Here is a 26,650-nt window from a genome sequence, read left to right as displayed (position 1 = left end):
AACAACAATAATAATACTGTTAATAATTATAACATAAGAGACAATCATAATAATTGTATATGTCACCTAATTTACTATGTGTTCTTAACCATATTTTAAAAATATTCAATAGTTAATGTTACTTAGTGATATATTGTTATACATGTTCCTTACAGTATGTATGGTTTCTAATATAACATGACATTAAATTATATCCTAACCATACATCAATTAAAGGACATTGATTCCAGACCCTAACTACATATTTACCTTCATAATATAGCTTTAATGATGTTTTTAATTCTACTTTATTATATTAATATGGCTATAATTGTTATGTCCCTTTGTATGCAAACCCCTAAATTCTCGGCTTCACTCTAATAAAAGTAAGTGACTTATCATTTTCCCATAACAATCATCATTTAATTTTGTGTTAATTAATGTTGTCCATTCCAAAAGACCATCTAAATGGCTTTATAAATCTTTGCCCATATTGCAGCCCATACCCGCCTTCTCTCCAACAACCTATAACCGCTCTGTCTACACGTGTGGCCATGGCAAGGAACGATTCTGTTGCTGGGTATTCAGAAAAATGGACCACACTAGAAGCCATCTTGACCCACGGTAGAAGAAACAAGCATCACATGGTATGCCCCCTACAAACTACATTGTATATATAGAATATTCATTTTAGATTATGTATCTTTATCGAATCGAAGAGTAAAGGACAATAGATCTCTATCTCTACACATAATATTATGGAGGACGCATGACACGATTCCAGCCTCCGTAATTTGTTATCTCGACCGTCTCTTTTATAAAATTATAATGTGAAAGCAATATATACTTTTAAATTTAATATTAACTTAACTATATATGCTAAATATTTAATTATGGATAATTATAATATAATTACCCAAATGAGTTTATATATTTTTTATTTTGATCTTAAGTTAATTAATTTAATTGTGTTAAAAGGATACTTGAAGGATTATTTACAAAGGTAACCCAATAACCAAAAACGCATTTAGTGGGATCTTGGTGCTAGATTTTCTATCATACATTTTGGGTTAGACAACAAGATTGTCACTAAATAAATATGGATGTTTTTGATTAGTTAAGACTCAAAAAGAACCATATGTTCAGTACATATATACATTCATCCTTTTATGGTATTATTATAAATCAAAAAATGACTTCGTGACAGGTTGATTGTTATTATATATGATCACACAATTTTCATATCCATGTATGAGTTGATTGTTATATGAAGGCACAACCTTATTTTTTAATACATTAAATCAAACATCTATTTGGACTTACATTTGTATGTTAAAACCTAACAGTCAGTTTACGAGTTTGACAGGCAATAACCAAATCCAAATTTGTATACTTTGTGACGACCAAGCTGACCCCACACGATTGTTGGTTGTATCCACATCACATAGGAGGACTATATTAAAGCGGTTGAAAAAAAAATTAAAGTTTTCTTTTAATACCGAAATCTATTTTTTAATACGGAATTCACATTTATAGATAGTTATAAATATTTTTTAACAGTTATAAATATTTATAAATATTTTTTAATACCGAATTCACATTTTTAATACCGAAAAAAGTAATGTTTTGTTTAATACCCAATTCACGTTTATAAATATTTATTGAAAACATAAAATGTAATTTAAATATTGGGTGGATAAAGAGTGTACGTAGGTCGTGGCGAACCAAGCATATGTAAACGTTGGTCATTTTGGTTAAGGTCAAATCAGGTTTGCATTAGAACGTAATATACACTTAGGATATGCCATTTTGGATAAGCACAATATTGGTTATCATTTTTTAATCAAATGGTTAAAGTTTATAGTTATGTTGGTAATATATGTAGAGTGCTGAATTCACCTGTCGCGTTGAAGTCAAACGCATACGCAATAGCCAAGAGTGGTTCAGGCTGACATGTGGCGGTGGGAATTGCATGAAAGGTGTGGGGCGTGAAGACAACGATATGTGGTGTGATGGGTGCGAAAACCCCGTTGTCTTCCCGAGAGCAAGGTTTGTTTCTAAAAATGTTTAGTTGTATTAATTTTAGCCATTCTCATGCAGGCTTATAATGAAAATAAATTACAAACCTTGTACAATTTCAGGCTAGAACTCGAGGTGTTTGACTCAACAGCCGAAGCTGTCGTTGTCTGCTTTGAAGACACCGCCCAACGCTTGACAAAGACCACTGCTCATAGTATACTCATAGCAGAGTCTGGCCTGTCACGCGTCTACAGCCTTTATTCCACTGACATACAGGATAAATTCACTCTGGTGATGGTAAGGAACGCTGATGGAAGCATTTCAACACTGCCGAATTGTTTGCACTCTCTTATGGGCAGCACTCAGACCCTCCATCTTGATTCGTGTACGTATTATGATCATGGCCATTTTGAATCCTTCAACTGCAAGAATGTCTTGTTAGATGGGGATGGTTGTAAGCCCTTTGGTTCTTCCACACCTCCATCGATCCCCGCTAAAGACAGGGGGGTGCTACCCATACCGACACCAGTTAAGCGCGTTGAAGCGATCGTAAGGTATATATCGGCTTACACTTTATTCGTGCCCTGTTTAATAAACCATTTTAATTAAAGATGTGTTATTTACCTTTCTACTCGATCTGAAATGTTATTTACATACCTGGTATATGTTTACTCTATTTTAAAATTAGGAGGCTACAATAGTCGGAAACTTGAGTTCGTAAATATAAAAGTGCATTGTTCTACATTAAAAAAATAGGAATAAAAAAACTTGGTAACACATCACTTCGAATGTGTAAAGACATATAAGGGGATAAGTTGGATTTTGAAAAAATAAACTTGGTGTCGTTATAAATGGAAAGGAAACAAAAAAACTTTCAACTATAATTGATTAATTTCCATAAACAATGTAATTGTGCATATTTATTTTTGGATAACCGTCTACATAAATGTGTCGTGCTTTTCCTTCCCAGGCCTGCTTATGCAGATTCGGATTTAGAAGAAACAGTTGACAGTGACCCACATGAAAGGTATACCATCTGCACTTAGTGTTAGTAATGAAAACCCGTACTACTTTTCGATGCATATATACGTAAACATAGTATACCATTTTTAATAGTTTTCTTTTCGTTATTTCACTGCAGTCAGTTGGCTGGTGATGGGATTGGGGATGACGGTGGCATGCGTTAGCTAAAATTTGGTCTATGTGTTATCCAATAAGATAGGAAGGCGTGCGAGAGTTTATGCGTTTTTCCTTTTTCTGTTTCATGTTTTTTTTTCTTGGAAGACATTTTTTTCACTTCTTTTTGGCCGGCAAGTTTTGCCAAAGAAACAACTTATGGTTCATGGTTTAATAAAGTTTAAGCATGCCCCTTTGTAGACGTATTGTCTTACATGTTATGCACCAGCCGTGTCAGACGTCTTACCACGAACAAACAATAGCTATTATACATGCCGTGCATCGCACGGGCTTTCTCCCTAGTATATGAATTTAAAGATTAGGATAAAATACAAACGACAAGATAAATAAGAAGGGTAATAAGGATTGTAGTCCATTGATTTTAGATTTAGAGGGTTGAGATTAATTTTAGGGGAAAAGAAATAATGAAAAGGTGTAAAGGGAATCTCATATTTATTGACTTTCTCTTTTCACATGCAAGACACATTACAATGCCCCATCAATTTAAAACGTCCATAACTTTTTCATAAAACATTCGTTTTTTTTAAATCATCATAATAACGCGTGTTGTTTATCTTTAATATGAGTATGATATTGTTATATAAAAAAATAAAAAAAATCACTTTTACTGGGTTTTCTTTGTATTGTGTTAAAGGTTCTAATCATTGTGTCTTTCAACTAGGTTTTGGTCATTACGTTTTTTACTAAGGTTTCTACATATTGTGTTATTATCAAAACTTATAACACAACGTTAATTTGGGTTCTGTTCATTGCATTTTTTATCGGAACCTATAACACAATGTATGACACAATGAAGATGATGTTATATTTGGGTACTCTGTACATTGTGTTATAGGTTCTGGTCATTTTGTTTATTCTGCTATTGATTGTGTTTTAATATGTTGTTCATTGTGTTTTCTTTTGTTACGTATTGTGTTTTAATTCGTTGTCCATTGTGTCTTTTATTTGTTCTTACTAATTGTGTCTTTTATTTGATCTCACTAATTGTGTCTTTTATTTGATCTCACTAATTGTGTCTTTTATCAGTCGTCATCAATTGTGTTTTTAGTCTACTTTCCATTGTGTTTTTAGTTTGATACTCATTGTGTTTTACGTTATATCCATTGTGTCTTTTATTTGTTGTCATCGATTGTGTTTTTGGTATACTTTCCATTGTGTTTTTAGTTTGATACCCATTGTGTTTTACGTTATGTCCATTGTGTCTTTTATTTGTTGTCGTCGATTGTGTTTTTGTTCTACTTTACATTGTGTTTTTAGTTTAATACTCGTGTTTTACGTTATATCCATTGTGCCTTTTATCTGTTGTCATCGATTGTGTTTTTGGTCTACTTTCCATTGTGTTTTTAGTTTAATACCTATTGTGTTTTATGTTATGTCCATTGTGTAATACGCAATTGGGTTTTCGTTTTTTTTTCTAAATATAACAATATGGTACTTATATTAAAGATAAAAATATGCTCGATTTTATGGTATAATTTTTTTAAAACAAATAACGTATAAAAAAGTTATAGACGTTTAAAAAATAGAGGGAAAATAACATGTGACTTGCATGTGCGTAATCTTTTTATCTATTTGACAAAATTACCCTTCCCATTTTTTTTGAGACACTTGTCACTCTATAATAACTTCTTACACTTTTTATTTTGAATAACTCAACCCATGAATTTAAATGGTTTACAATAGTGATATGGACTATGAGTTATGATACAAGAGAAAACCAATATATTTTTGCATAAAGTTGGACATATGATCTATTGTTGGAACATTATCGTAACCATATAATAAGTATAAGACAAAATAATATCTTTTTTTATATGAACGATCTTAGAAATATGTTGATAGATTAATGAAAATTAATAATACTACTTTTTCATATACTTCAGATGAGTAAATTGCAAATTTTGTGGTTTGCCTTAGTTAACGGGTTTAGTCTGATTTAACACCTTGAGTCTCTGTCATTTGATCTTTTAAGGCTTTACGTTTCTAGACCTCAACACTATTAACTTTTCTGTTAGTTTATGTGTGAAATTACTTACATGCCCTCCATCTTCTTTTTTAACTAGCCCCTACCATCCAACCACCACAACATCACCACTAGCCGACCACCACTCAGGGCCGACTCTTGGGCCGACCAACCAGTGCCGATGCCCGAGACCCAAATATTCAAAGGGCTCGAAAAGTCTTTATAAGCTTTTATGTATTTATTAAATTATAATATAGTTAGTATATTCATCCATTTATTATGCAAAAAGTATTGGTGGTGTATTGGAAAAAACCATCTCAAAATAATGAGTAAATTACAAGTTTTGTCCTTTATGGTTTACATCAAATTTCAGGCGCTGTTCTTTTGGCCAAAAGTTTACAGGCGGTGTCCTTAACCTTTCAAAATCTTACACGTTTTGTCCTTTAAGCCAAACCTGGTTAGAAATCTCAGTTAAAAACTGTCACATGCAATGCACATGGAGGTAAAATGGTAATTTCCCTCTCAACCCTTTCAAACTCAACACTCACTCCATCATCTTCCCTAAATTAAAATGATTTTGAGCCCTATACCTATATCAATCTTACTAAAAACACATCCAGAACATACCATATATCAATCTTAATGAAAACACATAAAAAACAAATCTATGCTTCCGTATGCTTCATCATCATAAGATACATTCAAAGCACAAAAACAAGTGAGAGTTCAAGCGAATACACCACATCAATGGAGTTCAAAAGGCTGAAAACCGCACCTTCACCGGAGTTATACAACCTGAATAACATTCCTACCTTCATGTTCAACCAGTTACTAGATCTCCGATCAATCGAGCCACTGAATCAACACAAGTATTCACCTCCGTTTAATCACCACACACAACAACCGACGTTAACTAACTACTTCATTCCAACGCCACCGCAACAACCGTCGTTTCCTCCTCCTCCTCCGGCGAAGTTATCCGGAACAGAACTGGCGTATAAACGACACCGTACACTTAGCGACAAAACGCGATCCTTACAAAAGCTGCTAACAGTGGACAGAAAAATGGATATGGCGACGATTTATGAAGAAACGTACAAGTATATTATGTTTCTAAAAGCGCAAATCAGTGTTCTGGAATCGATGCCTGTTGTGTCTAGCTCGTTATCATCGTCGTGTTTGAATTTGAGATCCGGAAACTCTAGGTATGGTGGATTGGGGAAACTGAACAGGCAGCAGGTGCTTGAGGTTATGGTTAACTCACCTGTGTCTCAATCGGTTTGAAGTAATTAATTTCTTTATTAGGTATACGGCTCATAATCATTTTAATTTGGGGAAGATGATGGAGTTAGTGTTGAGTTTGTAAGGGTTGAGAGGGAAATTACCATTTTACCCTCATGTGCATTGCACATGACGGTTTTTAACTGAGATTTCTAACCAGGTTTGGCCTAAAGGACAAAACGTGCAAGATTTTGAAAGGTTAAGGACACTGCCTGTAATCTTTTGGCCAAAAGGACATCGCCTGAAATTTGATGTAAACATAAAGGACAAAACTTGTAATTTACTCCAAAATAATATAAAGGTCACAACTTCAAGTTTTGGCATAATCACTAAGGTTTTATTTTTTTTATTCATTACCCCTTAACAACAATTTGAGCTCAATTCTTTTTGTCACCCAAGGCTTAAATTTTTTCGAGAGTTTTTGAGGACGACTCTGCCACCACCTCGCCTTACCCAAACTTCAACAACCACGTCCACCACCACCAAGTAGGGTGATGGTGGTGGTTGGATGGTCAATGCTAGTTGGAGAAGAAGATAAGGGTATATCAGTAATTTCAAATATAAACTAAAATAAAGTTAACAATGTTAAGATTCAGGGCCGTAAAGTATGAATAGATCAAAATAGAAAGACTTAGTGATGACAAAATTGAGACAAACCTCATTGACCAAAATTGCAATTTTACATATAGACAAAAAATGAGTTTAGATAAAAAGTTTTGAAAAATATAAACGCAGGATTTTATTTATTTATTCTTTTTTTTTATTTTTTTTACATTTTAGTATCTTGGATTAATTTACAAAAGCTGAAAAAAGAGAGATAAAAAAACGATGAACCGTGATGAGGCAACTGGATCGTGTTAATCTTTTATTCCTTATAGTTACTCGTGATTGGTCCATCTGTTTTCCTTTTCATCTTACAAACACAATTTGATGTCCTTAATGTTTATAAAAATTATAAAAACAATTATTTTACTCGTAGCTAGGCCTTTTTTATTTACTTTAACTTGCTCTTGTTCATATTATATAGCCGTATCATGCAAGTTATGATTTTTTAATAATTTTTAATTGTTAAAGTGTTCATGATCCAAAGTATAATTTCAAAGGATAAGATAGAATCTCCTGCTTATGATTTAGGGTTGGCAGATTGATGAGTGTGATACTAATATAATCCAAACATAATATTTGTTTAACAAAATTAGACAGATTATTTTTTTTTAACGACTAACAAAATCACCGGATAAGCATCTGCGATGCCCTTAATCGAGCAAATGCATCCCCTCCTCCATAACAATCAGAGTTGGTTGCATACCCGAGTCACCAGTTCCAGGGAAAACCCGTCCGAATGCCCACTGCGGTAAAACCAGGTTTGGCTCGGTTTCGAACTGGCGTCCTCCAGAGAGGCCTAGTTCTAAACTTCATTGCCACCACCAATGTCTCTCAAAGTGATGCTAGTGTGAGTTGAACTTGAGACCTCAAATAGAGAAATCAGGTGATTAACCACTAGACCAACTTGTCACGACGACAGATTAATCTAAATGCGAAATGTTTATTACATGGATTTAGCTAGTGAACTCAAAACTTAATTATAAACATGATGTAATTTTTATCCGATGGTTTAAAAGTTAAAACATTATATTTGGATAAATTGAAGTTTCCGAATATTGTGAGTCACGATATGAAAATGTAATAAAAGCGGATGGCATATTCCATGGGTATATCATGTTGGGTCACATACTCACATACATCATGGGGATAGAAGAGGAAAAAGGAAAAGGAAGAAAAAAAAGCATAACATAGGTAGTCTAGAGCTGGTCTAGTCTAGGATGTCGAGACGTCACTCTGCCACCTCATCGTTTATAGCGTCTGATGGCGCCATCACCCTACACCGTCGCATTTACGGAGGGGCGCCATTGATGGGGCTTCACCATGATAACGAGGAAGAAGGTGAGTTGCAGGTGGGGCCCACATCATTCAGCCAGTAATTTTTTTTTAATTTTATTTAATAGAGGGTGTTATCCCACACCCTTCAAGTTAAGAGAAGACGTGATAAAGCCTCCTGGCTGACGTAGATCTGATGTGGCGTGATAAAGCCCCTAGGGGCTTTATCCCACACCCCATAGCCTAAGTAATGGACCATTATGTAAGTGGTCACGTCATTGAGGGGCCATCACCTCACTTAAATGATTGATCTCGAGAGTGAGTGACGAGGAGAAATATTAGGGAGAGAAGAGGAGAAGGTGCAGAAGAGGAGAAAGATGTAGGCTCGTTCCCTTCTTCTCTTAGCCGACGGAAGTGACGCGACACGCCTTAAGGGAGCAGTGGTGCCGGGCCTCGACGAGTATAAGTTCCATATGAGACAAACACATTTTATTTCAACGATTGCTTTTTTTAGTGATTGTGTAAATATTATACTACATTGATATTTAACAAATCATATATTTTAAAGAATTAACAAAGATCATATATGATATTCAAAGGTTATATTAAGTGATTATCAATCTGGGATGATATTATTTTACTGACATTTTAGTAAATTGATCATAATAATGCTTTATTTTTATAATAGAACAACAACAACCATACCCAGTATAATCTCACCTATAGCGAAGCTATTGACAGGGTCTGGGGAGGGTAGGATGTAGGCAAGCCTTACCTCTATCCCAGTGATAGAGAGTCTGCTTCCAGTGAGACCCCCGGCTCTAAAAACCATAACCAAGATATAAGCTTCTAGGTAAATATATAAGCACACACTACTAAAAGAAGGGGAGAACCAAGTCATAATCTTCTGGGGCATCATATAAGCACACACTACTAAAAGAAGGGGGAATAAAAATAATCAAAATAAACACATAAATGAATAAGTACGTGTTAGTAAAACTACGACACCGGGACTAGGTGGGGACTTATAAAAGCTATATCACACCTCATACAAAATGAAAAATTAAACTAATAAGACGAGAATGTAAAGCAAAAACTAGGCCACACTCTTAAAAGTCCTTAACCTTAATCCTACGTCTCCACGAAGTTCTGTCCTCGACCATGTCCTCAGAGAGGTGCAAATCTAGCAAATCTTGCCTAATCCGCTCATCCCAAGTCATTTTCGGCTTGCCTCTACTCCTCCTTCCATCTACAGTAAGTCTATTATTTTTATAATAGAACAATTGTATCAAAAGACAACTATATTTTATCTTTTTGTTATTATATATAAATAATTAAGATACCTTTACAATTTACATGTAAACTTTATTCTGATTAATAATTAGGTAAAAAAAATTGAAATGGAACTTTCGGTTTTCGTTGGTCTAACGAGGAATGGGATCAAATACAAACACTTAAGTTTGTAAGAACCATAAGAACCAATACATAATTGACAAATGTCCATCAATAAAAAATTAGTTTAGGGGTAATTTAGACTTTTTGACCATATTTATTTATAACTAATTAAAAATAATTACAAAAAATATAATCAGCACAACACTATATAATTAGCACAACATCATTAATCGTTCTTCATTATCAGCACATCGTCCTCGAATCGTTCTCCATTATCAACATAAACGACATTAGCACAACATCTTCAATCGTTCTGCATTATCAGCACACCAGATGTGCTGATTATATCTACTTTTGGTGTTTGTTTGTATTATTTTGTAATTAACACATAATCAGCACCTTATTAGCACAAATATAAAACACCTTTTGTTAACTTTTTTTTAAAAACACTTTTATAAATACAAAAAGGTATAGCAATATGGTACTCATATTAAAGATAAAAAAATACTTGATTTTATGGTATATTTTTTAAAAAAAAATAATGAAGTATATAAAAGTTATTTTAGTTTAAAAAACCTTGGTGGAATTTGTATTTAATAGAAAATGGTCAAATGACTAGCAATTTTACAAAATTACCCCTAATTTGTTAGTAGTAATTTTTAATTATAAGAGTTTTATTTATAATCAATATCAACCCTTGATTTAAATTAACAATGGTTCAGATCTGTTCTTACGGTTCTTATAATTAGCACTGTTTGTACAGGATCTCAACCCGGTCTAACGATAGTATGCTTCTCATCAAAATTTATTATATTGTTAAAAGAGTAAACTGCCATTTTGGTCCCTGTGGTTTGGGCACTTTTGCCATTTTAGTCCAAATCTCAAACTTTTTACATCTGGGTCCCTGTGGTTTGCATTTTGTTGCCGTTTTAGTCCAAAATCCAAAAACCCTCTATTTTGACTGTTGAAAACTGATTATTTTGTCCTTTAGTGCAGGGGCATTTTGGTCCATGTTAATTTATTATAACATTTCAATAATATCTTCAAGAACATCATCAAACATCATCATCAAAACCCAGAAAATCCAGAAAATCAAGAACATCATCTTCAAGAAAATCAGGAACCCAGAAAATCAAGAACATCATCTTCAAGAACATCATCAAAACCCAGAAAAATCAAGAACATCATCTTCAAGAACATCATCAAAACCCAGAGATCGTTCATCTTCAAACATCATCATCAAAACCCATAAAATCAAGAACATCATCTTCAAGAACATCTAAAATCAAGAAAATCACCATCCTCACTCACCATCCACCGCAACCACCACACGTTTCCACCGCAACCACCACCGCCTCTGTTACCACCAGACATTACCATTACCATAACCCCAACCACCATCCCGCACCAACAGCCCCGCACCACCACCACACCGGCAGATCTGAACCACCATCTCTCACGGCGTACCACCACACCAACATATCTGAAACAAGCACCATCCCCCCACCACCATTCTGCACTAGAAAGAGAGAGAGAGAATCAGGAGAGAGAGAGCCGAACGAGAGAGAAACATGAGAGAGAGAGGAACGCAGAGATAACGATGACGATGGTGGATCTGAGTTTCGGTAGGGACGATGCCAGAGTGGTGCTCAGGTGGGACGACGCCGGATTATGTGGTGGTGCTCAGGTGGGACGACGCAGGATTATGTTGTTTATTTGGGGATGATGATGATCGATTTAGGTCTCAGTTAACTGATCGATTTAGAGAGAGAAGAGAGAGAGAGTCAGTTAGGGTTTTTTTTGGGATGATGATGATTTATTTGGGGAAGAAAATGTTAATTAAGAAAATGTTAAATGAAAAGCAAAATGACCAAAATGCCCCTAAACTAAAAGACAAAATAGGAGGTTGCAACAGTCAAAAAATGGGGTTTTTGAATTTTGGACTAAAATGGCAACAAAATGCAAACCACAGGGACCCAGATGTAAAAAGTTTGAGATTTGGACTAAAATGGCAAAAGTGCCCAAACCACAGGGACCAAAATGGCAGTTTACTCTTGTTAAAAATACCAATTTAAATTGAATTGATGTTCCGTATGATTAAAAAATTATGTTTGAGTCGACCCAATTAATTAATTGTGAAGTTCATATAAATCCATTTTGACCAATTTAATTTCATTGGTGTTCGATTTGCATCATGTAACATATTTCCAGTAGTTAAATCAATCAACAACTACATCTCTCTCTCTGGATTCCTAAGGTCGCCGGAGTTTTGCTCGACGAAAGGGACTTATCGGAATAGACATCGAGGAATCTCGGCAGTTCTGCCTTGAGTGTTCCTTTATTTCTATTCCAGGTTCGTTTCCGTTTCCATTCGCATCCGGGACTTGTTCTTTCGACGTTCTCGTTTTTATCCTCGGTGGGTTTTTCTCGAATCTGAGCGCTTAGTAGGTCTGATGTCGATCGCGGCAATTTTTATTGTTTAGCTAGATCGGTTCGAATCCTATTAACAGTTTAAGGTTCGTTTTAAAACCATCGAGCGATGGAGTCAGAAGTGGCCAAGTTCTACGTGTGTAATATCCCAGATAGATGTGGCTCGAAGGATGTGGAGGAGGTTTTCAGGCAGTTCGGAGAAGTCTTAGGCGTTTATATCGCTCGGAAAAGAGATAAGTGGGGTAACAGATTCGGTTTTGTTAGTTTCGGTGGGGTGATAGATGTCAGAGACATGGAAAAGAAAGTTTCAAGGGTTAAGATGGGTAATTTTTTTCTGAAGTCTAACCTGGCTAGGTTTGCGGCTGAAAACATGGCTTTCTTTCCTAAGCCTGGTAATAAGGAGTCATGTAAGCAACAGCAGCCGGTTTAGCAAGAGCCTGTGTTCAGGCCATATCCTCCTGGTTATATGGGCGCTCCAACTTTCAAGGATGTGGTTTCTAGGACATCGACGGGGAACCGCGAAAAAGAGGTGGTTGTTTCTTCTTTTGTTTCTGCGTTTAAGGAGTTTTATGACTCAGCCCTGATTGGTAGAGTCAAGGATCTTATCACTCTCCGAAAATTGGTTTCCATTCTTAAAGATCTCGGTGGTCAGTTCGAACAAATTAAGTATTTGGGAGGTCTGAGTGTTCTCGTCACCTTTAATAACTCGGAAGAGGCGGGTATATTTAAAGATTTTTTTCTCAAAGGAGGCAGGCCTGTTTATGTCTATCGAAGTATGGAAAGGACAATCGCTCCCGTTTGAGAGGATCGCTTGGTTGTCGATCAAAGGGGTCCCTATCCACTTACGTGATAACGAAGTTTTCGACTCTATCGGGAGACTTTTCGGTAAGATTCTTCACCCGTCCCAGTTGAGTGACGATGATGGGGATCTTACCGTGGACATGGTGGGAGTACTAGTTGGGGAAGGAAAGCCGATTAACGAGCAGGTCACCCTCGTCTGGGATAATAAGAAATTTAAGGTTTGGATAGCGGAGGAAACAAGTGACTGGATTCCGGATTTTTTGGTCGTTAAGAATGACGATAATGTTGGAGAATCGACCGAGGGGGATGGAGCGGGGAGCTCTCGGGCCAACAACTCTCTGATTAACGTCAAAGTCGGTTCTCAGGAAGAAAACGTAAAGTCACAGGAAGTGGAAGGGGTGTGCATGCATGACAACCCCAATCAATTCAACTCGGTGGAGTTTCCCAGATGGGAAGATGGGTGGGAAAAAAGGACTTTTAATGAGGCTTAACTTTCGAAGGGGGGGTTCTTTCAAGTCAGGTGTGCATAAGACCCATAATAAGTTGGGTCATAGTAAGGGTGGGCCTAGATTAAATAAAAAAGCCCATTCTTTTTTTCTAATGGATCGGACTTAGACAGATCCAAGAAAAGGAAGAGAGTAGAAGTGTCGTATGTAACAGACAGGATGAGCAGTGGCGGTAAGACTGAGTTAGACAAAGCTGCGTCTTCCTCTCCCAATGGAGTCATCGATCTGAACGTTAATCTTGTCCCTCCTTCTTCTGGGGATAGCTTGGGCAGGAATACGCCTGAAACTGAGGTGGCTGAACAGAGGGGTGGCGTAGAGGAATTTCAATCAGATTCAAATGCAGGAGGTTCAGAATCGGAGATGGGTAAAGAAATCGAAGCTACTGTGGAATTAGCAAATAATCTCGGCGTTAACTTACAGGACCACATCGATCTGGTTATGGAGTCGATTAGGAATGAAGGAATTCAAATCAGTAAGTCATGAACTTTTTAACCCTGCATATTAGAGGTATGGGGGCGGCCTCAAAGGCTGGGTGGGTCAACAATATTAAAAGAATTCATGGGGTCTCTTTCATAGCGTTACAAGAAACTCAGCGGCAAGTTTTAATTGATTCGAATTTATATAAATTTTGGGGGGATAAGGATCTGGACTATGAATGGGTGGCAGCTTCGGGTCGTTCAGGAGGCGTTCTGAGTATGTGGGATCCGAAGATATTCAGGAAGGTCTCGTCGGTCAAGCATAACAACTTTCTTTTGGTCAAAGGTACTGTTGTAGGGTCTGGCATAGAGTTAAATGTTTTAAATGTGTATGCTCCACACAAAACTACTGATAAAAGAGCCCTTTGGAGAGAGATTGCGGATATTGTGGCTTGTTCTACAGGTCAGTGGGTAGCTATGGGTGATTTCAACGCGGTTAGGGGCTCTGAAGAGAGAAAAAATTCTAAGTTTGTTGCTGCCAGCTCTAAAGACTTCAACGATTTTATTGAAGAAATTGTTTTTTTCGGAATTTAGCATGAAAGGCAACAAGTTTACTTATCTGGGGGAAAATGGGTCGAAACTTAGCAAAATTGACAGGTTTTTGGTTTGTAATAATTTTTTCAACGATTGGCCTGAAGCGTGCCTTAGGGCTTTGCCGAGAGAATTGTTGGACCATAATCCTCTTCTTCTTACGACGGTTAATAAAAATTTTGGGAGGAAACCGTTCAGAGTGTTTAATTCGTGGTTGGAAAAGGACGGTTTCGAAGAGGTCATTGTGAAAGCAAATGCTGAATTCGAGAGGATTGAAAGTTTTCCTGATGTTAGACTGATGAAAAAACTGAAGTTCATGAGGTTTCGAATAAAGGAATGGAGGGATAAAATGCGAGAGAAAGAATCTAAAGAAGAGGCAACTTTAAGAGAGGAGCTGGAAAGAATGGACCTCATTCTGGAATCAAGGGATCTTGATGAAGATGAAGAATGGACCAAAACGGAGTGTAAAAAATGTTTGGGGGTGATCGAAGACAATAAAGCTAAAGATTTGAAACAGAGGTCGAGAATTCGTTGGGCGATTGATGGTGATGATAACACTGCTTTTTTTCATGGGATAATAAGTAGAAGGAAGGCTTCTAATCGCATTCATGGCCTTTTGGTGGAAGGTACATGGACACAAGATCCGAAAAAGATTAAAAAATAAATTCTTTCCTTTTTCAGGAATTTGTTTAGTGAGAAGAGGGTTTTTTAGACCAACGGCTCGCTGCCATGGTATAAAAAGAATTTCTGATGAAAAAGCGCGGGATATTATTAGCCAGTTCTCAGATAAAGAAATCAAGGAGGTAGTTTTCGAATGCGGACCGGATAGAGCTCCGGGTCCGGATGGGGTTAACTTCAGATTTGTTAAGAAATTTTGGTCTCTTTTCGAGCAAGATATCGGGGATATTATGAAAAGCTTCCATGAGTTCGGTAGTATCAATCAAGGGAGTGGTTCCTCTTTTATCACTTTAATCCCTAAAGTTAAGGACCCAACGAACCTCAAAGATTACCATCCTATTAATCTTATTGGGGTTATCAGCAAGACGATTTCTAAAATCATTGCCAACAGATTAAAAAAGTTTATCGGTAAGGTCATATCTCCTTCCCAGTCGGCGTTTGTTAAAGATAGGTTCATCTTGGACTGTCCGTTTATGCTTAATGAGGTTATGGCTTGGATGAAACTTCGTATGAAAAAAGCGTTTCTTTTCAAAATTGACTTCGAGAAAGCTTACGACAACGTTAATTGGAAGTTCATTATTGACGTCATGGATTAGATGGGGTTCAAGGCTAAATGGCGTTTGTGGATGGAGGGGATTCTTTCTTCGGCTAGATCGGCGGTGTTGGTCATTGGTTCTACCACTTTTGAATTCCAATGTCAAAAGGGTTTGAGACAAGGAGATCCTATTTCTCCTTTTCTCTTCCTGATGGTTATGGAAATTCTATCTCGTCTCATTTCCAACGCATGTTCCTCCGGAACTTTTAAAGGGATCAATACGCCTAACGGAGGCCCGGTGGTTTCGCACTTTCTTTATGCGGATGATGTGCTAATTCTGGGGGAATGGAGCAAGGAGAATATTCAAACAATTGCTAGAATTTTGAGGATTTTCCACGTATGTTCAGGTTTAAAAATTAACTTCCATAAGTCAAATCTGTTCGGGCTTGGGGTTAACGAAGAAGAAACTGAAGGTTTGGCATCTATTTTGGGGTGTAGGACAGGTACGTTCCCGTTTAAGTATCTTGGTATTTCGGTTGGAGCTAATATGAACAGGATAAATAATTGGTACCCGGTGGTGGAAACCTTTCAAAAAAGACTTTCGTCATGGAAGGCTTTATCTCTTTCTATCGGTGGTAGAGTCATATTAATTAAAGCGGTTTTGGAGAGCTTGCCTATATTCTACCTTTCTTTGTTCAAGGCTCCTGTCAAAGTTGTGGAGAAACTCGAATCATTGATGAAAAGGTTTCTTTGGGCTGGTAATGACTCAGTGAAGAAGATGCATTGGGTGTCTTGGGACCGGGTGGCGCTTACAAAAAAACTTGGGGGGTTGGGCTTGTGTAAACTCAAGTACATTAATTTTTCTCTCCTGTCTAAATGGATTTGGAGGTTTAAAGTTGAAGAAGAAAGCCTATGGAAATCAGTTATAGGGGCTATACACGGGTCGGGTAAGAAATGGTCGAGCTTGCCAATGAACTCTAATGTTTTTGGAGTTTGGAGAAACATAGTGAAACTTGAAGAAGCTACTGTCCTTAACGGGAAAAGATTAACGTCTTGCATTAAAAGTATTCCAGGGAACAGGAAGAACACTAGATTTTGGTCGGATATTTGGATCGGAGACCGACCGCTTATGCTCATCTGGCCTAATTTATACGAGAAAGAGATCGATAAATCCTGTTTCATCTCTGACAGGCTGAAGTATGGGGAGCATCACTCGGAGCAAGTTTGGAGCTGGTCTTGCCAGTTATCTTCTGAGAGAGATCAATCAGATTTCATCGAGCTGGTTCACCTTCTCAAGGATGTCAGCGTTTCGGATCAGCAAGACAAATGGAAGTGGATAGGGGATCAGGTGGGTAATTTTTCAGCGGCTGCGATTAGGAATATTCTCATCAAAGATAATGCTGCAACCTTGAATAATATCTCGGATTGGGTGTCTTGGGTGCCGTCTAAGTGTGGAATCTTTTTTTGGAGAGCGATGCAGAACAAAATACCGACTAGATTGGCTCTGGCTCATCGTAACATTCAAATTTCTGACCTTAGCTGCTGTTTCTGTGGAGAAAACGAAGAGAGTACTGATCACATATTTTCGGGTTGTGCACTGATCTTAAGGGTTTGGCAGAAGTTTTGGGACTGGGTGCGGCTGCCTCCTATGTTCGCTTTCGGCTTCAATGAAGTGGCTGACTTCCATAAGTCATGCAATCTCAATAAGGAAGGAAAGAATTTGGTGCAAGGTCTCATTATGATAGGGTGTTGGTGCATATGGAGGGCAAGGAATGAAAAAATCTTTTCTAATGGCCGCGGTAGAAGTGAAGATATTATGGGAGATTTAAAGTCGTTTGGTTATCTGTGGCTTAGGAATAGATCGAAACATAAAGATTTAAGTTGGGTCGAATGGTGTAAATTTCCTTTGTATATGTTGTAGGTTGTTTTTGTGAGCCGGCTTTTCGGCTCGGTCTCCGTGTTTTTTATAAAAGTTACATTTCAAAAAAAAAAAAAAAATACATATTTCCAAGTATCTAGAAGCTTAAGAGTTCTTTCAAGACCACATATTCAATTGTGTTGACAATATGGAAGTGATTAAACCTTAAAAGTTTATGGGTGTGACTTTTAAGTTTTAACAATTTGTTGATTTGCGTAATTAAATAAACAAATTTTTCAAGTTAACATGTTTCGTTAAACGGGTCAATACAAACATCAACAGATTAGTCAGTTAACCTAGATTTTCATATTTTCATTCCTCGTTCGGGTCAGGTTAGAGTCGAAAAAAGCACCTTACCCGTTTAATAAATTAGTCACAAGTAAAACATGATATTCCATTGAACCGTACTCATCACAAAAGCGTTCCCCTTACCCTAGGTAATATCCCATCTTTATGCGATATTTTCAAATCAATCCAAAATCTCGCCATATGATATTCTGGATTATATCGTCATTATGTCCCATTTCAGAAGACATTGCCAACTGTCTGAACCACAACAAGCTGGATCCAGTGGGCCCCACTTCACGTGGCTTCTTTATATACCCACCAGCTTGCTCCACACATGTCCTGATCCATTAACAGACACGTGTCATCATCTTGGGACCCAACAATTTGGGACCCTACTACCATAGTTTCTCCATGTACCTGGTTTGTAGGCAACAACAACCTAAACCAATGAAGTATTTACTTTTGTAGACAGTTTAAATTGTTTTTGTCAGGGTGAGGATGTTCGTTATTCGATTCGGTTTTGGTTATTAGCATTCTATAGTTGTAATCAAAGTTGTTGGTTAATTGGTTCGGTTTATTTGGTTAATTTGTCGGTTTTTGGTTCAGTTCGCTTAATTTCGGTTAATAACCAAACCAAACATTCCGCTACAATTTTTGTTTAGAAATACATGTAATAGAGTTATAAATACATGAAATAGATATATAAATAAATAAATAAAATGGACGTATAAACACATGAAGTTGAAGTATAAAACATGATATGGATGTATAAAAATAGAAATATACGAAGATTTAAGATTCGATTCAGTTCGATTAATTTTGTTTAACCGATGATACAAAAAATATCCGCTAACCAATTTCTGATTTGAGTTTAAGTTCTACAATCGTTGAAGTATATTTTAGGGGGAGAGGGAATAAAAAAAAGGCACACTAGCCTTTACCCACATCAATATACTTCAAAATTTTAACAACCTTATTGCTTTTTATAAATAAAAACAATGTTGTCTACATTATTGTCAAGTTATTTTATTATTTTTTTAATTGTCAAATTATTAGTTTTACAAATACATGCAACGTGAAATTTAAATTTTAGTTATTTTGTATGACACGTGTGGAGAGCTGGTTTAAATGGTTGGATAAACAACGGTGGAGATGCATCGAACCAATCAATCGAACGCGCCATCGACAATATTCACGCTGGATGACTTTTAATTTTAAAATATAAAAATCTCTCCATCAAATAAAAATTAATGAATGTGTCAAAAACACTGGTATGCTGACCGATTGCAACAAATATAACAACACAAATACAGTAGACACAAAAAATAGCGACAAAACATGACGTAAAACTTTATTATTTAACCAACCCGGAAAAACACCCAACCTCCCAAAGATCTTACAAAATGTAAGATCAGAAATCAACCAATACAAAGTACGAAATCAACTGGTAACAACCAGATGAATAAACGAAACAATACAACATATATGAAACAATACAACCTGATATGAAGATCCACAGGATCTGCGATACAACTGGAACAAACTAATCTGCGATACAACTTGAAACAAACGAAGATTCTTCAGTAAATCTTCATCATATCATCAACAGTCTTGAACATCAACTGGAACGAGTGAACAATCACAGAAAACAGACTGATACACCACTACAAAGAAGGTGAGAGTGTGCGTAACAAGTACGAATGAAGCTTCTGGAACCCTAACTGAACAAGTGATGCCTTTTATAACCTGCAAAGACTAAATTACACATTAAACCCTTAAGAAACAACACATATGATTGAACCCCCTGAGAAGATACCATTCTAACCCTCACAAATATAACAGCTCATCATACTTGACCCAATTCAGTTGCAACCGACTAACAACCTGAACTTATTAGTAACAACAGGCCCAACTGAACAGGCCCAACAACATCAACAAATAACCCAATAGAATGAGAGCCCATCATTCATATGTTACAATGTTGCGACCTGGATGACACATTTTTAACACGCCCCCTTCATTCAGGTGGCATTTCTCAACATCTGTACAAACCTGAACATCTGTACAAAACATTACAGATTTAAACATATCCTTTCTCAAAACAGAAATCATACAAATTAATATGATACTTTTACTAAGCTATAACAGGTAAAACCTAGTTATCAGCAAGTATTTATCAAAGAACCATACAAAACAGAATACAAATTGATTCACTTGTAACAGTCATATACACAACAACCTAGACAAATAAACCAAGAGTATAGGACTTCTAGAAACAACATTCCAACTCAGACAAACAAGAAAACCAGATAATTACAATACGAGACAAGAGATCCTTTGAAAAACACACATACCAACAACAAATCAAAGAACACGCTATAACAGGTTATCAACAACAGAGATGACCTGTTACGACAAAAAATTACCAGACAACAACGATAGCATACTCAACATAGCAAACTGTGCATTTACATACCCTTATAACCAGATACAAAACTCTTCCACAAGAATAAAAAACACAAGGCTGACATTACAAACATTCTAGAAACAATCTTGAGAACATATCATACAATTTGACATATGAACGAGACACTAAGAAACATTTAACCAGTGACGATGACAAAAAAACTTATCACATAATGCACAATAATCCTGATAAAAATAAGAATTACAAGGTATGATAACCATTTACCACAGATTTGACTCTTCATTAAAAAAGGATCAAATACTTAGCCAGAACACAAAGACGCATGTCTTAACATCTCAGACCTACATCTGAACTCTATATCTGGTCAAGAAACCTAAACAAAACACAAAGATGTCATTTTTAACCAGAAAAAACCTTTACAATTACAAGTCGTGAATCACAAAATAGAATCACACGACTCAAAACCAAACTGATAACAAAGAACAATACAAGTTTAAATCAGACAACAATTAACAGCCAAAAAACTTTTTTTAATTGTAACTATAACCCTTATGGTTTTTACAAACAGAACAGAAACTCCTCACAAAGAGGCAAACAAGACAGCCACATTATACAAGAGCAATCTTTTACAAAAAACACTAACAAGACAACAAGGCACTTTACACTCACTAATACAATTTTCTGATCATTTCAACCAGAATATAACAGACATGAAAATCTTGTAAATGAGAACCATAAGAAGCTACAATAAGACTTTCATACAATCAACCTCATATGAACAATATAGCTCTTAGAATACAATGAAAGACCAGCCATTTTGAAAAGCAAGAGATTCACCAAAGACAACATTACTCAGAACAAAGTCTGAAAAGACAACGAATCACACGATTCATACATATACAAAACAAGTGAGATAACAAACAATTAGAAAACATATTCTAATTTGAATAATGAACCACACAGTCCATCAACAATACCACAGTTATATCATTTAAACTAAAAATCACACGATTTTTAAGAGTACGATATCAAGACCGAAAAACCTGTGAAGATCTTAAGAAACTAATGACTCGACCAAAAACTTTTACAACTTCACAAGAAATATAAACTTGTAAAGAACATAAAGACTAATTTGAATCAAGCAAATAAAATTTTACAACTTCACAACAGACTGAATCACACGATTCAAAGAAAAAAACTCTGATAACAACGCAGACATCAGATTAAACAATACAACCAAACAAGTTCCGACAGAACACAAAATCACACGATTTGCAAACGGAACACACATCTCATACATGAGAGCAAACAGAAGGCTGTACAAACATTCTAGACCAACTTTGACAATACTATTGATCCAGACAACAATATTCATAATAACACTGATAAAAGAGAAGTACACACTTCTATATCAGACAACAATTCCAACCTAACAAAAATGAAACACAAAATCACTTGACTTTATATCTCATACAAGGCAAAGAATAACAAGACATACACAAGACAATAAGACACAGCCAAACAAAATCACAAAATAACATATTTTGTAACAAAAAAAAAACACCTCACAAGAGATAACATACAAGGCTGTCACATATACAAACAATCTTGATAATACCATTGGTTAAACATAAACCACACATCTCAACTAACCATACAACCAATATCAAAGACAGGCAGATACAAAGACTGCAAACAAGGCTGTACAACAAATTCAAGAATACTCATGACAATACAGCAGCTTAGAAACGAACCTCACAGTTCGACTAACCATACAACAAGACATACATACTATGAATGAGAGACACAATGCCAATTTAAAAAAAAACCAATCACATGATCTATGATAGAGATTCAGAACACACGAATCAGACAACCAGAAACAACATATCAAACTAAGCTACCTTATGACAGCAAATACAAGATCGCATAATCACAAACGTAGCATATTACATAGCAACCAAACATTCAAGCATGAACAAAACAACACAATCATGCAATGAAAAAACACAGCCAGTCATGAATAAAAAAACATGATCATAAACTATCATACACGATTCAATAGACATAACAAACTCAAATATACTCAAACGATCTTGACTTACAAAACCTAGCCCTCTAAAACGAACAAATATGAGAATCAAACAGATAACAACAACATAAACAACAAGAATCTCATATATGACCAGAATCAACACAAAAATGGATCTAAGAGCATGAAGAAATACTTAAATGTGATGAACTAGAGAGAGAGTGTATGAAGATAACAGAATGATTTCAACACACTCCCAAACAGACATGTTATTAACCCGTAGACATACAAGGACCAAGCAACAACAGATTAACCAACAACAAATATTTTATTACATGATGAAAACATCAACAACAAGCTCTAGACAAATACACATCAGATCAAGACTAATCAATAGAACAACTTTCAAAACAACAAATGAAGATCAAAACAGCTTATATTTGTTTTAAGAAAAACATTCAACAACTTTAACAATCACCGAGAGACAGATTTTAAACTATCTCTTTACCACACACTACAAAGACACACAGAACCAAACAATAAATCAGTAAAAAAGTATAATAGAACAACAACTAACCGATAATAGATCACAGAAGTTATCAACAGATAACACAATATATGAGCCAGACAAAAAATAAAACCTAGGGCGAAGCTGAGTCAGGGACAAGATTCCAGGTTCATCACTCTATGGTGCCTGGACATGCCTTTACTCAGGAGCCACAACCTAATAAACGATAACAACAACAGTAGATACATAAAACAAACAGATATACACCAACAAGAATACACAGACAAACAAAAACACATAACAGACAAGAAGGTGCCGGTCCTCACTACCCCGACTTCAACTAATCCAATCAACAACAAAAAATAAATCAAGATAAAATTAGAAAGATCTTACAAAAAAGCGCATTTAACTTCTAGAAAGACCAAACTTGTAGTTCCCAAGAACTACACAATTGAATCCAACCTCAATTAAGCACACCTAGTTAGTTTGCCCTGAACCTTCTAGGGTTTCAGAGACTAACATAGGTCTTCAGAAAATGATAGACATCCTCCTTTCAACCGTCAACAGACCCTACTCAGGGTTCGTGACACACCAGAACTGTACCGATCTTACCAGATCTGACCTGCAAACACTTCAAACAAGAAACAAAACAGAACAGACACAAAAATGAAGCAAAACAAAAAAACAGATTCAAAACATAAGAAACAGATCTGATCTCCTTTTTGACCTTCAACAAACCCTAATAAGGACTTGTATCACACCAGATTCAAACCTGCACATACTCCAAGAAAAGATCAAAAATAGACTAGACAACACGAATACCAAATAATGAACAAAAAATAAAAAACAAAGACACCCACAGCGGAAGAACAACAGAATCGGAGCCATCTGGCTCTGATACCATGTCAAAAACACTGGTATGCTGACCGATTGCAACAAATATAACAACACAAATACAGTAGACACAAAAAATAGCGACAAAACATGACGTAAAACTTTATTATTTAACCAACCCGGAAAAACACCCAACCTCCCAAAGATCTTACAAAATGTAAGATCAGAAATCAACCAATACAAAGTACGAAATCAACTGGTAACAACCAGATGAATAAACGAAACAATACAACATATATGAAACAATACAACCTGATATGAAGATCCACAGGATCTGCGATACAACTGGAACAAACTAATCTGCGATACAACTTGAAACAAACGAAGATTCTTCAGTAAATCTTCATCATATCATCAACAGTCTTGAACATCAACTGGAACGAGTGAACAATCACAGAAAACAGACTGATACACCACTACAAAGAAGGTGAGAGTGTGCGTAACAAGTACGAATGAAGCTTCTGGAACCCTAACTGAACAAGTGATGCCTTTTATAACCTGCAAAGACTAAATTACACATTAAACCCTTAAGAAACAACACATATGATTGAACCCCCTGAGAAGATACCATTCTAACCCTCACAAATATAACAGCTCATCATACTTGACCCAATTCAGTTGCAACCGACTAACAACCTGAACTTATTAGTAACAACAGGCCCAACTGAACAGGCCCAACAACATCAACAAATAACCCAATAGAATGAGAGCCCATCATTCATATGTTACAATGTTGCGACCTGGATGACACATTTTTAACAGAATGTATTACAGCAAATACCGTGGCCATTACTTTACATAAATATAACAATGTCCACTTAACCTATTTAATAACCATTACTTTATACAAATCACTTGCTTTAAAAAACTAAAACAAAAGGCAATTTGATTATAGTGCATTTATAAAGAAAAAATCTTTAAACATCCAGATTTGAAAAAGAAATATATGAAGTTCAAGTACTACGAACCACAGAAATTAAAAGAAATTTTTCGTTTAGAAAAAATAATAACAACCACTTTGTTTTCCTTGTGTGGAAGGTTTTTGTTTTCCTTGTGTGGGAGGTTAAGGGTTGTTGGTTGTAGTCTAGCCTCAAGGCCGATGTATACAGTTTGAAAATTTATATTTCTATTTTTTGAATCTTTTTGGAATGTTTCTTTTCCTTCTTCACCGATGATATTTTTCAGGTTTTCTATTTTTTTATACAAGTCTAGCAAAACCGATCAATTTTCCGCCGTCATAACGTGCGAGTCTCATCATTTTTTATATATTTAAAAAAAATATATATATATTTTAGAAGCTCGCTTTTTTTTTAGCGACGATTTTCTTGTGTTTGGTCACCGCACTTCCCAAATTAGAGAGCCTCGTTGCCCCATTCCAGTCATACTATGTTGTCTAAACCAAGCCAACGCTGGCTTTAGAGTTTGGCTTGAGCATTTCTCCAAAAAACCATACCATCAGTGTGTCACTACAATAGCAGAACTCTAGCGTAACACACAGTAAGACGAAAACTTGAATAAAGAGTGATCCATTTATGAACCCGGTTCTAAAAAAATAACAGAAATTAGGAAAATAAGAAAAGGAACCTTATCCAGTGAAACCATTATAAAAGCAGCCTAAACTCATGATGAATAACTCCAAAAAACACACACAGTAGAAAGAAATTTCTAGAGAGAGAAACACACACATACAAACATATACATATAAGCATCAATATATACATACAGAGCTCCCTTTCAAACTTCAATGGCGGCATCAAACTACCGTTACCTCTTCAACAACCGACAACAACCTATTACCACAGACTCAATCTTCGAGCTCGAAGAATCCGACATCTGGAACGTGACGTCATCGCCGGAGTTTCATAAACCGGTGCCGGTTTCACGGATCTCGAAGAAATCGGCATCTCCGGTGGTCGGAGGAATGGCGTCGTCGTTGCCGGTCAACGTGCCGGACTGGTCAAAGATACTGAAGGAAGATTTGAGTCAACATCGGCGGCGAGAAGCTGATTTTGACGAGTTTGAGTACGAAGGTGTCGGAAAAAGGATCCCGCCGCATGAGTTTTTGGCGAGACAGTCGGCGAGAACGACGTCGTTTTCGGTTCATGAAGGTGTTGGGAGGACTTTGAAAGGACGAGATCTGAGTAGGGTTAGAAACGCTGTTTGGGAGAAAATTGGTTTTCAGGATTAATTAATTAATAATTACACTATTATTATTATTATTTATTTTGAGAATTAGATTATTAGTATTATTATTATTATTATTGCGGATTATATTTTATAGAGATATATGAGAGTTTTAGCCTTTTAGGTATGATTTACTGTATTTTTTTTTAATGTTGTAGTGATTTTGATGATGTAACTTTTTGATTTTGAGATGAAATGATGAGAATTTTGAGGGTTTTGATGAATATGATTAAAGTGAGGAGTTTACTTTTTATGGCTCGGTTTTTTAGATTCTTTTTTTAATTATTAGCAATGGCTGAAGGTTTCGAATGTTGAAGGCGCACAAAGTTTTTTTTTTAAGGGGAATTTCATTAGAAACAAAACCGATCAAAAACCAGGACGGTAACAACTACAAAGACACTACATTATACAAATTTACACCATCTATCTCACGAAACGTTCCTATACTTCGACCTTTTAGAGAACCACAAGTATTCTAGCGTCTTAATCTCACTAATTATAATCTCTATTTTAACCGGCTTACCTTGAAACTTCAACTCGTTTCTAGCCTTCCAAATACTCCAAACTACAAAGACACTACATTATACAAATTTACACCATCTATCCCACGAAACGTTCCTATACTTCGACCTTTTAGAGAACCACAAGTATTCTAGCGTCTTAATCTCACTAATTATAATCTCTATTTTAACCGGCTTACCTTGAAACTTCAACTCGTTTCTAGCCTTC

The 26,650-nt window shown here is 36.0% G+C and overlaps 2 protein-coding genes across 2 annotated transcripts; both read left to right on the top strand.

Annotated features, from left to right (window-relative positions):
* Window positions 1-5,905: 5,905 nt before the first annotated feature.
* Window positions 5,906-6,442, top strand: LOC110901002 (transcription factor bHLH117-like). Its single transcript, XM_022147857.1, has one exon. It carries the CDS (start codon window positions 5,906-5,908, stop codon window positions 6,440-6,442), a length of 537 nt encoding a protein of 178 aa, XP_022003549.1.
* Window positions 6,443-25,362: 18,920 nt separating this feature from the next.
* Window positions 25,363-25,956, top strand: LOC110898066. Its single transcript, XM_022144797.2, has one exon. It carries the CDS (start codon window positions 25,482-25,484, stop codon window positions 25,923-25,925), a length of 444 nt encoding a protein of 147 aa, XP_022000489.1. The 5' UTR covers window positions 25,363-25,481; the 3' UTR covers window positions 25,926-25,956.
* The last annotated feature ends 694 nt before the right edge of the window (window positions 25,957-26,650 follow it).

This window comes from Helianthus annuus, chromosome 13 (genome assembly GCF_002127325.2).
Source record: "Helianthus annuus cultivar XRQ/B chromosome 13, HanXRQr2.0-SUNRISE, whole genome shotgun sequence".
Classification (NCBI taxonomy): domain Eukaryota; kingdom Viridiplantae; phylum Streptophyta; class Magnoliopsida; order Asterales; family Asteraceae; genus Helianthus; species Helianthus annuus.
The sequence above is the reverse complement of the archived record's forward strand: the minus strand, read 5'-3'. Positions and strand labels throughout refer to the sequence as shown.